The 14,683-nt window shown below is 38.4% G+C and overlaps 1 protein-coding gene across 3 annotated transcripts in view; it reads left to right on the top strand.

The window, feature by feature from the left end:
- The window catches only part of FNDC3B (fibronectin type III domain containing 3B), a 313,079-nt gene that overhangs the window by 75,835 nt on the left and 222,561 nt on the right, over positions 1-14,683 (top strand). For all 3 annotated transcript variants that reach the window (XM_034438975.3, XM_034438974.3, XM_087872515.1), the window contains exon 2: positions 9,225-9,363. In XM_034438975.3, the coding sequence (XP_034294866.2) occupies positions 9,253-9,363 (111 nt within the window). In that variant the 5' untranslated portion in view covers positions 9,225-9,252. The remainder of the gene's footprint in view (positions 1-9,224; positions 9,364-14,683) is intronic.

The raw sequence follows: 14,683 nt of genomic DNA, 5'->3' as shown, positions 1-14,683 counted from the left end.
TAATTGAGCCAGTGTTCTGTTACATTATTTGATTTTAATTAGCTGTGGTGCTTACTTCCATTTTTTAATCGTTGCCATTTAAGCTGTTAAATAAAAATGCTATTAATTGATCCCCGTTAAGCAATTGGACACACATGCAAAAATGTTTCCAAATCTCTATATTTTGAGTAGACTCAGTGTTGGGTTTCTACCAGTTCTACCCAGTTTGGGCGAACCGGTAGCGGTGGTGGTGGGTGGCTCTGCCCACCCGCCCGGATGTCATCATGGACGCTCTGCGCATGCATGCACACTCACATTTGTGAACCGGTGGCAAAGGTAAGTGAAACCCACTACTGATGTGACTTGAGAATAACAAAGAGCAGTTACAGAAAATAGAGCATCACCAAAGCAGGTTACCGAAATGTTTATAATTGGGAGATCCAATTCGTGGAGGGAACTTGTATTTACCTATATAAGACAGCTGGATTCCAATAGGCCCTTTTCTTGCATATGCTATTGTGTATCATTATTTTATAAATCTCCTCCAAATGTCTGTACCATACAGGCAAATGCTGGCAAGCAAATCTCGTGAGCCAGTGACGCAGCTTTATTGAGTCTTCTTGAACCAGTGATTTATAAATTTATTATTTTCTCTGTTATTGGTCAGTTTTCCCTCATGTGTGCTGAGTTAATTCGCCATACAATTGGTATCCGTTGCTTCACGGTTTTCTCTGGAGGATGAAATGCATGGGGGACTTACTTAGTCTGGAAAACATAAAATGGCTCAGACTCAAAGGACACCATGTGCATAGCTGAAACAAAACATAGATGCGAAGATTGAGAACTTTGCTTTCTCAAATGAGTTGAATGTAGACTGAAATAAGCAAAAGTTCATTTTGAATGGGTGCCTCAGGATTGCCCTTGTGGATCAGATTTTGCCGATTCTGGTACCCTTCCAAAACTAGTAGGTCAGAGTTGATATGGAGAGTTAAATGCAACATTAAACTCTTTCAAAAGTGATGCAATTAGCTCTGTGTAGAAGATCATGTGTTATGAACACATAAGCAGATCTGAGGCCTCTGGCATTTTCAAGTACTTCCAAAAAGTATATAGGAAGTAATCTTTGGATAGATCTGCACAATACATTCTAAGTCATTTAAAAATGAATGTGCACAATATACTTTACTTAGCTTTAATATTGGTTAATTATTTTGTGGCCTTAGCATATTGTGAAAATGTAACCATTTGGTTAGCTTGTATCTCAGTATTTTGCACAAAACTGGTCAAATAGGGTTCAAGTTAAGTATGAGCCAATGTTTGCGTATTCAGATATGGCTCCTTCTAATACATTGGCCTCAACCTTTTGGGTGCCAAGGACCATTTCACAGAGGGGGGGATTTCCCCACTTTTGGGACATGGTTTTTTGTGCTGCCACACATGTACGGATGGGGCTTCACTCTCTAGTGTGGCCCAGTCCTTGGACCGGTGTCAGTCTATGATCCGGGGGTTGGGGGGGCAACCCCCCCAACCCCCAGTGGTGAAATCTGAACCGGTTTGCTACCGGTTCTCTGGCCGGGCATTTTATTGAATTTATATGAGTGAATTTTATTGAATTTATAGATCAGTGAATTTATCTCACTGATAAGGTGACTTTGGGCATTCGTTAAAGAAAGAGATGCGCCACATTAAAGTCCTAATATACCAAAGTTCTCAGTTTTCATAATAACTTGAAATGGTGTGGAAGTTTGGTAGCAAAATAATCTCAATGGTTTATTACAAAGAATGCTTAAATAAGAAGATAAATGGCACCATAAGACTCTGTAACACATAAACTTCTACTTTTAACCCTCCAAAACTTGCTCTCTTTTTCTCTTACACACACACACACACACACACACACATCATGCTGAGTATGTTCAACTCAAACTTCCTAAAAAACTAGGTTCTATTTAGATCTAAATTAGCTGATTTCTTTCTCTCTTTGTCTCTATCTCATTGGAAGAAAACAGTAGTTTTTCTGCAAATGGTTCTTTATGTTAATTGGTACAATCTACAGAAGACAAATCCTTTATATGAAGTTGTTGCAAAGAAGGTTGTCCTGTTTTTCATGCTTTCAGATTAATCCGCTCTGCTGGCAATTAGATATATGAAGAATTCTTTTAGGGATAAGAAAGCTTGAAAGCAGATGTGATATGACTGTTTTAATAAATGCGCAACAGACAAGGAGACAAATTCCAGCTTCTTTATGTTTTGAGCATCCAGCTCTTTGGCACAGACATGCCTATTTTTGGTGCTCAGATTTTCTTGATGCACGAGTCATTCCATTATCTGCATTCATGGATCGTAAAACACAGTTTCTGATTTGTGTCACACTGGGAGCCCATCCAAGACAATCACCTGGACGCTGCTTTGTCTGTCATTTACTCCATCATCTCCGTTTTTTTTAAAAAAATATTTTTTATTAAAGTTTTTGAAAGGAAAGATCAAAACTACTACAAACTAAAGTAAGCAATAAGCCAAAGAGAAAGCTAAAAGTGCAAGAAACTAAAATAGAAAAGAAAAAAAGTTACAAATGTTGCTTACAATCTTCTTTAGAGGAGTTATAACAACAAATATAAATTTACTTCTTTCTCTAAAGTTATATCTCTATAGTATAGTATAGTATAGTATAGTATAGTATAGTATAGTATAGTATAGTATAGTATAGTATAGTATAGTATAGTATAGAGAGTCTTCTTACTATACTACATCCCATCCAGTCATCCAAAGCAGGTCATAAGTTCTTTCCACCCCCTTTTTTACGCAAAAAAATCCATAAAAAATTTCCAGTCACCAATATATGTAGCTAATACCTTTTCTGTGATCAAAGAAACCAATTTATCCATCTCGGCAAGTTCATTCATTCCATCAATTGGTTGGTGCATAAATTCCTTAAATTGGTACCACCTAACGATTTATCAATAAATGTATCAATATACAGTACATTGATTTTCTGATTACATAAATCTATAAATAACTGTAGGACATTCTTAGTTAAGAAAAAAAGGACCTGTGCAGATGTAGTATCATCAATAACAATAAAAGAATGAAAACAGTTTATTTTAACTTAATGTATTTAAATGTATTTTCAGGACATTTTTCCAGGCGGAGTGTTTTTCTACAAAGTTATTGTTTTATTTATAGCTATGCATATTATCCCTGAAATTTGCATACCTGTGGCATATTTTCAAGTGTACAGAATTTGTCTTTCCATTCAAAAGCAATCTGTACTTGATACTTTCATTTATTATCATTATATCCCAAATTATTTTCCATTGATTTACTGAAAGTAAAACTGAATTAAAAGAAGCCTTAGATTTCATTATTCTAAGGACTATTGAAATATATTTAATAGTTTCTAGACATTATTTTTATATCTTTTAATACTTTTGGAAATCGAGATGTAATGGGCAGCTTAATAGGTCTGAGAATGACATGCATAAAACCCTTTCTTAAAATAACCTCAGCATTGTTTTTGGCAAATACCATTGCTGGTCATTATGTGTTTTAAAAATAATTACTTAAGCTATTTTTTAACTGAACCTTGCTCCGTATCTTTGCCTAAAGCTTGTTGCTGAGGTTCACTAAACAGGGATTTTTCTTCCCCATCTTGAAAGCTACTAGGCATTTTTAGTTATCAGTTGCTAAGTGGTTATATTTTGATTTTGAATCGCATCAGAAATTACTGAATTTTGAAAATAGGGAAGATGTTTTATTGTAACGCCTAGGCTAATCAAAGGATCAATAGTTAAAATCAGTTGATTTCCAGTAGTTCCAAAGGTTTGAAGAGACTGTGCGTTAAGTATTACTTAGCTACAATATTTGTTTGACAACATGTATAGTGGAGAAATTATTGTACTGCAGTATTACCATCTATCATATATGATATTTCAATAAATTGTCTGGCCAAAGTTTTCTGGTTTCACACGCTAAATAAGATGGGCCTGAACTTGGTGAGGACACTTTCAAGGAACACCTGAGCTGCACATTAGAGTTGGAAGTTGTTTTTTTATAAAAAAAAAATTAGCAGTCTACAGAATGAAGCCACCAGTATTGGATTAGAGTTGACCTTATTTTTTTTTACTTTACCAGATTGGGAGGTCAAAATAACATCTTGGAGGCAGGAAATGACAAACTGTTTCTGTAATCTTCCCAAGAAAACTGCATGGATGAGATATCAAGGAATGGAGTTCAACTCCAACCTTCCCTTGTACTTGTGATTCTGTGTATGAATTCAACAGTAATTTCAATCCAATTCAAATAAACATTACACTCTAGTAAAGATGCATTTGGTTATAAACTAAACTGAAATCTAAATTGCTCTTCAGCTAGGCCTTTTCAGACTTTGGAAGTGTATGCTTTATTTTTTTTTAATCTTAGCTGCCTATAATGCCTCAAAGACAGTAATGTGGGAGGGAGGGAGGGAGGGAGGGAGGGAGGGATGGGCAGATGAACGGACAGATGCATGCACACATACATTTCTACACCACCCATCTCTGTTAAGTGACATACAGATACATACATACAACAACGATAATAAAAATAAATATATACTTATATATATATAGGTGTTTTGCCATTAGAAAATAAAAGGAAGATTGAGAAAAAAATATTTTCCTGACATGTTAATATTAGAAGGATGGGGGTTTTTTCCTAGAAAATTTAAATGCATTGTAATATTAAAATTTTGCTTCAATATTGAGCGAAATTGCAACTTTTATTGCAGTTTAGTTGATAGATGGCTTAAAAAAAGTGCTTTTACTTAGAATTACTGTTGACTGTCTTTTCCTATATGAAACCAATTTATGTATTGTTTACCCTTCACTTTTTTTTTAAAAAAAAAATCTAATTAAATAATTAGATACCTTTTTTTGGTATACATAAATTATTTTTCATAAATGATATATTTATTTGACAGTATTTATAATCTGCTCAGCCCAAAACGATTCTCGGGGTTCAACAATGTCAAAACAAAAATAAGACAATAAAAACCATGAATAGAAATCGGTCACATCGTAGATGCCCTTCAGTTAGCTCAAATAAAGATCTACTGTAACTGAATCGACTGTTTTGGATGGCTTCTCAAATGCCTGTAGAATAGTGTCTGTCTATATGAAAAGAAGGACTAGGGGAGACATGATAGCAGTGTTCCAATATCTCAGAGGCTGCCACAAAGAAGAGGGAGTCTAGATGTTCTCCAAAGCACCTGAGGGCAGGACAAGGAGCAATGGGTGGAAACTAATCAAGGAGAGAAGCAACTGAGAACTAAGGAGAAATTTCCTGACAGTTAGAACAATTCATCAGTGGAACAACTTGCCTCCAGAAGTTGTGAATGCTCTGGAAGTTTTAAAGAAGAGATTGGACAACCATTTTTCTGAAGTAGTGTAGGGTTTCCTACCTAAGCGGGATTGGACTTGAGTGGGTTCTAAATTTTTTTACTACCAGTTCTGTGGGCGTGGCTTATTTTGTGGGCATGGCTTGGTGCGGGTAATGTGACTGGGTGGGCGTGGCCAACTTTTTTTTTTTTACTTTTAAAAGCATTTTTTCTACAACCTTAAGAGGTTGCAGAAAAAAATGCTTTTAAAAGCCTCTGACGATCCCAGCTGAGCTGCACGATCATAGAGGCTTTTTTTTGTCTTTTAAAAACATTTTTTGGCCGAAGAGGTTGTAGTAAAAATGCTTTTAAAAGTTTTTTTAAAAAAGCCCCTGATGAGGTGGGCGGGGTAAGCAAGCGGCGACTGGGCCAGGGACCTGTTTGGGGGTGTGGCCAGCCAATGTTATTATTGGTTCTCCGAACTACTACAAATTTTTACTACCGGTTCTTGCGAACCGGTGCGAACCAGGAGCAACCCACCACTGTTAGACTAGAAGACTTCCAAAGTCCCTTCCAACTCTGTCTATTCTATTCTATTCTATTCTATTCTATTCTATTCTATTCTATTCTATTCTATTCTATTCTACTCTACTCTACTCTACTCTACTCTACTCTACTCTACTCTACTCTATTCTATTCTATTCTATTCTATTCTATTGGTGAACCACAATTGAGGAGCTCTTCATGCAGTTCCTCGCAAGATCAGTTTATTTATTTAAATTCTAAAACAGAGATTAAAGCATTGCATTTGTATTGATCTTTGAATAAGTGACGTACAGTCCATGTGTTTTAGTCTGCAGATGGGTGCCTTTTGCTTTACTGCTGCTCAAAAAGCATAATGGAAAATGACATTTGCTATAGAAACTCAGCTCCCTTCTTGCATTCTTAATTATATTGTTTACAAATTTATGCTCAGCTTGACAAAGCCTGTCTTTGGCTTGGGAACTGAACAATAATGCTACCTCAGTCCCTTGTGGTTTCTTACTTTTCATAAATTGTCATGTTTGTATTAGAATTTTAAAATTTACTGTTTTGAAATGTTGAACTTTTATCAGGCATAGCTCTGTACAGTATTGGTTTTATTTGTTTTATTCCATTTGTATCCCGTAAGATATGTTTAATGCATGTATAATATCTTTCAATCTCTTAGAGCAGTGATGGCCATCGTGTGCCAGGAGCGGGGGGGGAAGGGGGGTCGTGCGCATGCGTGCCCACACCCATAATTCTATGTGCCCCACCCCCGCGCATGTGACCCCCCCCGCTCCTCCCCCCTCTGCTCCTGGCACGTGATGATACAGTGGGCCTGGTAGGCCCATTTTTTTCTCTTCCCAGGCTCCTAGAAAGGCTCTGGAAGCTGGGGAGAGCAAAAAATGGTCCTTCCGGTCCCACCGGAAGTTGGCAAACAGGCCGTTTCTGGCCTCCGGGGGGGAAGGCCATTTTCGCCCTCCCCAGGCTCCTAGAAAGGCTCTGGAGCCTGGGGAGAGCAAAAAAACAGGCCTCCCCCCCCCCCGAGACCCTCCGGAGGCAGGAAACAGTTTGTTTCCCTATTTCCGGTGGGCCAGAAGGCCCAAAAATCAGCTGGCGCTAGAGCTGAGCACGTGTGCCCACCAATATGGCTATGTGTGCCACCTGTGGCACGCGTGCCATAGGTTCGCCATCACGGTCTTAGAGGCTCCTTACCAAACTTTTATAAGTGTGCTTGAAGTGAATAGGGAATATTATTGACTTTGAGTGACTGACCGATCAGATGAAAGACTGCCTGTATTTGTAAGGGTCCCTGCAATGATTGATGGGTTATGATAACAGGCCAACATACTCTTGAAGTTGCTGTGAGAAAAATGCCATATATATTTTTCTAAAATATATGTACACAATAGAAACATGTGTTTCCACACCAACCCTGAGAATTAATCTTTTAGCAAGTCAAAAGTAAAATAATTCTTAAATATAAAAACAAAACCCAACATGACTGATCTCTTAATTTAAAGCAAGGTCTTGTCTGAGCAAAACAAGGGAACCTAAATAGGCCCATTTTGTTCTTTGTGCTCATAAAAGTGGGGAATTATGGATGGAATGTGTAGTGAATGTAAAATGATTAGAGTCTTTTTCTGGGCATTTGATAGCTAGGTTGTGTGAGTTTGACTTTATCATAAGGAAATATATGTTGCATTCTATGTTAGAAAAAGATTGGGTGCTTCTATATGTAAATACAGAAAAAAAAATCAAAGTCTGTTTTACAGCCCTAGAATATTTAGTTCCGAAATGCCTGTCTTCTGTCTGCTTCCAAAATTATATAATTCTCTTGATTTTGCAATATTGAACATTTCAATCCAATTCTTCTTCAGTGTTGGATGAGTGCCTACTGGTCTGGGACCAATATGTTTTCTCTGAAGTAGATTTTTGTAACCATGATCCTTTTTTGAATCAAACTGTTATTATTGCCAATGTATTTGTGAACACTAACTTCTTGGTTATGACTTGGCTAAAGCTTAATGCACATTTTGTATCTAAGACTAGCAAGTTGGTTCTCATTTCTCTCCCCCCCTTGCCTAATTTACCTTGCAGATAGTACTGTACTTTATATTTCTTACCTGAATAGTTCTGAGTACTAGTAGACGATATATACTTGAGTCCCAAAGGTGCTTTTTCAAGAGGCAACTGGACTTTCTGGTTTTTCATTGAAGACGTTTCACTTCTCATTTGGGACAATCATGACCTGGATGACTGAGAATCTTCATAGACATATAGACTTGAGATAACTAGAAAATTCTAGAAAACTATCTGGGTATCCATGACATTGCCTGCAGTAGCACTTGTCTTAGAGAAGATATTATTTTAAATCTAATCTGCAAATTCAGAGTTAGGGCTTTGCTAAGTAGTTTTTCTCTGTTAGTTTGCATGGGAAGTATTCGTTCCTTGCCGGTTTGTAGAGAGGATTGGGATGCAAATTTATATTCCCAAAGGTCTCCATGCAAGTTTGCCTAGAAATCTCTTGATGTTACAGCAGAGGTGGGGAACTATGGATCAGTGATGGAATTCAATTTTTTTTTACTACCGGTTCTGTGGGTGTGGCTTGGTGGGCGTGACAGGGGAAGGATACTGCAAAATCTCCATTCTCACCCCACTCTGGGGCCAGCCAGAGGTGGTATTTGCCAGTTCTCTGAACTACTCAAAATTTCCGCTACCAGTTCTCTAGAACCTGTCAGAACCTGCTGAATAGCACCCCTGCTATGGATGCTTTATGACTTATGGACTTCAGCTCCCAGAATTCCTGAGCCAGCAGTAAATTGAGTCAATTCTTTATGTATTTAAACATAGTTTAAATCTAGTTTAAAGTGCTTATATGCTATATATGCATATTATTGGCATAATGTTTAAAAGTGCATTTCAGTCATTGGCTACTTAAAGATTAAATATAGTTCATAGAGCTTTAGAATGCTCCGTAATGGAAAAATTAATTTAAAGAATACATGGATAGTAAACATGGTGGCCATGGCAGAAAAGTACAGGTGCTCAGCTTTTTCTGTTTGATAAATTATACTATTTATTTATATTAAATCAACTTGCATTCCTCCTCAGTCCAGAGAAGCAACTCTAGAAAGTCACATTTCATAAATATGGAATTATGCCACTAACACTATTTCTGGGCATTGCTGTGGTTATATATGGTAACAAGGCATAATATCTATCAGCTGCTATGGGGCACTTGTTAATTAATAGCGCCAGCTATTCAATCTGGCAGCAGATGTTTGCATTTTTGAAGGTTTTAATTAAAGTTAAAAAAAAAAAAAAGAGGAATCACATTGCTCACTGTAAATTTTATCTCTTTTAGGAAGCCCGCAGAGGAAAATTCTCCATGAATGTACGTCACAATGATGATGACCGACCAAATCCCACTGGAGTTGCCATCATTGCTGAATGGGGAAGTAGCCATGATGCCTCACTTAGTCAATGGAGATGGAACACAGCAAGTCAGTATATTCTGAAAGTGGTGGCTTGGAATGTATATTTCTGCTATTTGTGACTTGTGCAATGATGGTTTATGTGTTTACTTAGAATTAAGGTACATGGAATAATAGAAATAATAATAATAATAGTATTTAGGCTCATATACCTAAATATAGCACTCTCTGGTAATTTTCAGAGTAAGCATTATTTGCATATTGCTCCCAACAATTTGGGTCCTCATTTTCTCGGAAGGATTGGAAGATCAACCTTGAGCCTTATCAGGATCAAACTACAGGCTATGAACAGAGTTTGTCTGCAGTACTGCACTTTAACCAGTGTGCTATCAAGGCTTAAAATGGAACCAATTCTTGAGGAAGAAGAGAGAGAAAACTTTAGTGTTATTCTTTATGACTTTCACTAATTTATTTTGTTCTGTGATAGGGCTCAAGGCTATGTAATGCAAGATTCCCCAGAAAGTCTCACAGACAAGAGCTAATCTGACCAGAAGGGTAGTTTCAGAATAGAAACTCCACCCCTGTTATATATGTGACAAAGGGGTGAGGCTTTGATGTCAATACCACAACTGCCATCTTGCCCATTTTGGTCTCCATCCTTGAAGACACTGCTGACTGTTGTTCAGTACCACCGTTTATCTAATGGATTCATCATGTTGAGTTTCCTCAAAAGTCTAAATGGGCAACTTGTCTAGGGAGATACAAACACTGTAGGACAAAACTAATTAAAAAATCGGATGAAGCCTGGGTGTGTCTGGAATTAAAGCAATGTTTTTAGAACATCTGTGTCACATTTTCTCTCAAACAACAAGCAATTTTCTAGTTAGACAATGGCAGATGGTCATTCCTCATTACACAGAGAAGATCAAAGAAGACCTAATACCCAATGAGTCAAGCTTCAAAATCCCTGATCAGAATATTGGTTGTATTGCATAATCATCAACTAAGGCAGAAACTGTTGAAGGATTTGATATAATCATGGCATGAATAAGACTCAAACTGCTCCATTTAAAGATAGCATATTCTTCAGTCTTTTTTTTTTTACTGTAATAATACTTGAGATGTTATGACTTGGACTGTTTAGTGCTAAGGCAGGACTTCCCTGAGACCCTCCCTCACTCTCATTATAATCTCCTTCCTTCTTTCCTTCCTTCCTTCCTTCCTTCCTTCCTTCCTTCCTTCCTTCCTTCCTTCCTTCCTCCCTCCCTCCCTCCCTCCCTCCCTCCCTCCCTCCCTTCTCATTTCCTTTTTGCATGGTAATTACCCAATTTCTTATAAAAAGTATCAATGAAACTTTGTTTATAAATCTAAATTATTTTGTTTGAAAAACTAAGTAATCACAACACTACTACCCTGTTTCCCCGAAAACAAGACCCAACCGGAAAATAAGCCCTAGCATGACTTTTCAGGATGCTCAAAATATAAGCCCTACCTCAAAAATCAGCCCCAGTTAAGATAGTCAGCAGACGGAGGCGTTTAGTACTGTATTTCCCCCAAAATAAGACCTAACTGGAAAATAGGCCATAATGCATCTTTTGGAGCAAAAAATTAATATAAGACCCCCTTTTATTTTTTAAAAAATTGATGTGCAATGTGGATCTGTATTGAATTATACCTGCATATGAAAAATAGCATGGAAAGAAGAGGCAGCTTCCTTATTTTTATATTTGCTTTTTTTGTTTTGGGAAACTTTTTGAATTTGGAGAAAGCATTCCCTGGGTGCAACTGTAATCTGTAAATTTTGATGGTCTGGAGAAAGGATTATGGCTGGAATTGCATTCCCCTTATCTACAAAGATTTGGAATCAGATAATTCATACCTGCTCAGGGTATTCTTAGTGAAATTCCCAGGTGGACTCTAGACTCTCTTCAATTAAAGTTTGGCTGGAAAGAATGCAAGAATGGGCCTTTAATTTTCCTTGTTTGCCACAGCATCTTTTTTAGTTTTCAAGAAAGTGTTTCATCTTAAAGGCTAATTACAACTTTCACAACAATGTATTATCTTTGGAGATGAAGCAGGAAGACAGAGAAGAAAGGGAGAAATACCCATTTTAATTCACCATTTTGAAAATTAAGATGAGTCTGAAAGTATTTCCAGGATGCAGAAAGAGGAGGTGGGGGAAAAAGTTTGGGAAGAGTTGAGAAATAAATCTTATGAGCAAAGATTGCTTACCACCAAGACATTTTCAGTCACTGTGTATAAACAAAAAGCAAGCAGAATCCAATCCAGTGTTATTTGTCCCAGATGGAGTTCTAAAGTTGGCTGTATCTCCAACGCTGATGTCATGGTGCACTAACAAAATTCTGAAGGAGAGGCGTATATAGCAACCATTTTATTCCTGTGTGATTAGTGTGGGAGGAAAGGGCTGAGGGGGTGTAGTCTGGAAAATGTGTTTCACGTTGTTGTTTCCCCTCCCCCCCCCATTTTTTTCTCTTGTGGAGAATCATGATCACGAATGTGGGTCTGGATGCCAGGGAAGAAACTACATTTTTTTTACAAATTTGTTTTGTTTTCTTCTATGTCCTGCACAGTAAGATACAGCCAAGAGATGATTCCTAATAACTTAGTATGTGAATAGTTGAGGGACAAGTAAGCTGCTAATCCTATTTTACAAAATACCTGTAAAACAAGATGCAACGATTCCTACACTGGTACACAACATGTCTTTGTAGCTATTTCTCCTTCTTTTCAGCACAGCAAGAGGATGGCATGATTTTCAGCCTATCATTCTGACCCAGTAGGCCTCAAATAGAACATTATTCAATTTTCAGAGTATGCTGAAAATCCCAGCCATAGAATAGCTTTACTGTAGAGCCCTGAAGTTAATGGTGTCATCTGGAGTGTGTGTGTGTGTGGGGGGGGGAGGTGGAGAGAAGGGAGAAGGGAATACCATGAACCACATTTAAGCACACCAGGCATTTGGGGTCAACTGCCAGAGACTTATTATCTTGACAGTGACTATTGCTATTGCTTACTTTAATGCCCTCCTTTGCAAATTTTGTTTCTAGACGAAGAGCTGAACTTAGATGTAATGTTCATTTTAGAACAGAATAGCATAGCATAGCATAGCATAGCATAGCATTATTTATTGGCCAAGTGTGATTGGACACAGAAGAAATTTGTCTTTGGTGTATATGCTCTCAGTGTATGTAAAAAGACAAGAGACATTCGTCAAGAATCATAAGGTATAATACTTAATGATAGTCATAGGGTACAAATAAGCAATTGAATCATACTAGGAAACCATCAATATAAATTGTAAGGATACAGCAATAAGTTACAATCATAGAATCGCTTTGGATAGTGATTAATAAATTCAACAGCGTAATTGCTGTATACTTAGGCAATGAGGTGGGCCTTACCATGGTGCCCATTATTACCAAGATGCTTTGTACTACTTTTTAAACTCTTGTTGGCCCCCTCACCTTTCTGTCTTTTAAAAAGGCATAAAACACACAGACACATATACAGAGACACACACACAACTTTAAGTAAGCTGGAAGAAGAAACACTGTGGGACAAAGTGTCTTTTCCAGAATTATATTTACTTCATTCCAAGTGTTGATGAAACACCCTGTGTGTATGGAAGTCCTCTGTGGATGGTTCCTAATCACCCATCTTCCTTAAATAAAATACATTAATTAGCCTCCAAACTATTCACCATAAGAATGGACAGGAACAAGGGATGGAAGTATGGACTAGTATGAAATACCTAAAGCTCTGCTGTTTCCTTACATATAATTTCATCCAGATGTAGCCCCAGTTTGTCTACCTGCTTAATTAGTTGGTCCTCATCCATTTTGAATCACCTCCACATGTTTGTTCAGGGGTTCTACCCCTGAAGAAACAAGAAAGAAAAAAGAAAATAGTTATATGTCACTTATATACTTTTTAGTTCAAATCTCAAGATCACGGGTGTCAAACTCAGGGCCCGGGGGATGGATCCGGTTCACGGGTTGTTTAGATCTGGCCCGGAGATCTGGCCCTGGAAACAGCGAAGGACCAGCCCGTGATGCCTTTGCCAGCAAAAATGGAGTTCGGGAGGGCCGTCGGAGGCCCTCCTGAGCTTTGCTTTCACTGGCAGAGGGTTACAGGAGGCTGTCACAGCAGAAAATGGAGCTTGGAAGTCTGTTTTCTCTGACAGGGTGCTCGGGCCACCACAGGCGCTCCCAACACAAGTGACGTTGAGCTGGCCATGCCTACCCTGGCCACGCCACCCCAACCCCCTGAGGTCAAACACAACCCTGATGGGCCCTTAATGAAATCGAGCTTGACACCCCTGGTCTAGATTAATTCTGACAAACTCCATAACTGACCATAGCTGTTGATGTATTTGCAGACAGCTTCACTTCATATCCAACTTGATTTTTTAAAAAAATATTAAAAATTAACACAAATGCTGAAAGCAAAACATCAACTTCAAATGTGGGTATTCATTTTCAAAATTCTTCATAAGATCTCTGAGAGTCTGCTTGAAGAGCTAATAACCAACCCTCAGAGTGCTAATGACCAGATGACTGCAAAGAATCATTCCATTCCCCACTTAGAAACTGAAGAAGCTTCTTGGATGAGAAGGGAAAAAAACCAAGAAAGTCTGGTTGCCTTTTGGAAAAGCACCTTTGGGACAACCATGACTGGGATGATTGAGAATCTCCATAGATATACTTTCACAGGCTGATTATTCTATAATCAAGAATAGCATGGTGGGTCTCTTATGAAGAATCTTTATTGTTGTAGTTGTGTTTTATCCTGTCCGTTGAGGAAAGTGGCAGGAAAAATTCCATAATCAGGATTGTGGCTTCCTGAGTCATTAAAACACCTCTTTTATTGCAACAGCTGTGAATGATGTTCATTCACAGCTGAGTCCCAGTTAGTTGCAAAAAGTTGCAAAAAGTTCTTCTGGAGAAGTCCTTCAGGATAATCACCAACCTTTATCTCCCTTGACATAAAGGGATACGGAGCCATACGGAGTACAGAATCAAACAGAGATGCCTTCTGGGAACAGAATTAACAACGTTCCTTTCCTGGGAAGAGCCCACATGCCTTTGCTCCTCTTTTAAGCCTTATGGGAGGGGCCAATCATCTCCAGGCCTTACTCCTGAGTCGTCCCTTTTGTTTTAACTGTTCATGCCTTCTGGCAGCTCTGCGCATGCGCGAACTAGGAACAGGCTACTCCTGTTCCTCTGCCTCTCTGCTGTCTGACTCTGGAGGCTCCAGAGTCCGCACATCATTCCCAGATGGCCCTGGCCCCATCTCTGCCTCCGACACAGAGCCCTCGTCTGGGCCTTCCCTAGACTCCAGGACTGGCCTATGTTCCTCCCCAGTCTCC

The sequence above is a fragment of the Pantherophis guttatus genome, chromosome 6, assembly GCF_059756535.1.
Source record: "Pantherophis guttatus breed Tessera chromosome 6, ASM5975653v1, whole genome shotgun sequence".
Lineage (NCBI taxonomy): Eukaryota > Metazoa > Chordata > Lepidosauria > Squamata > Colubridae > Pantherophis > Pantherophis guttatus.
This window is presented reverse-complemented; position numbering and strand designations above follow the sequence as displayed.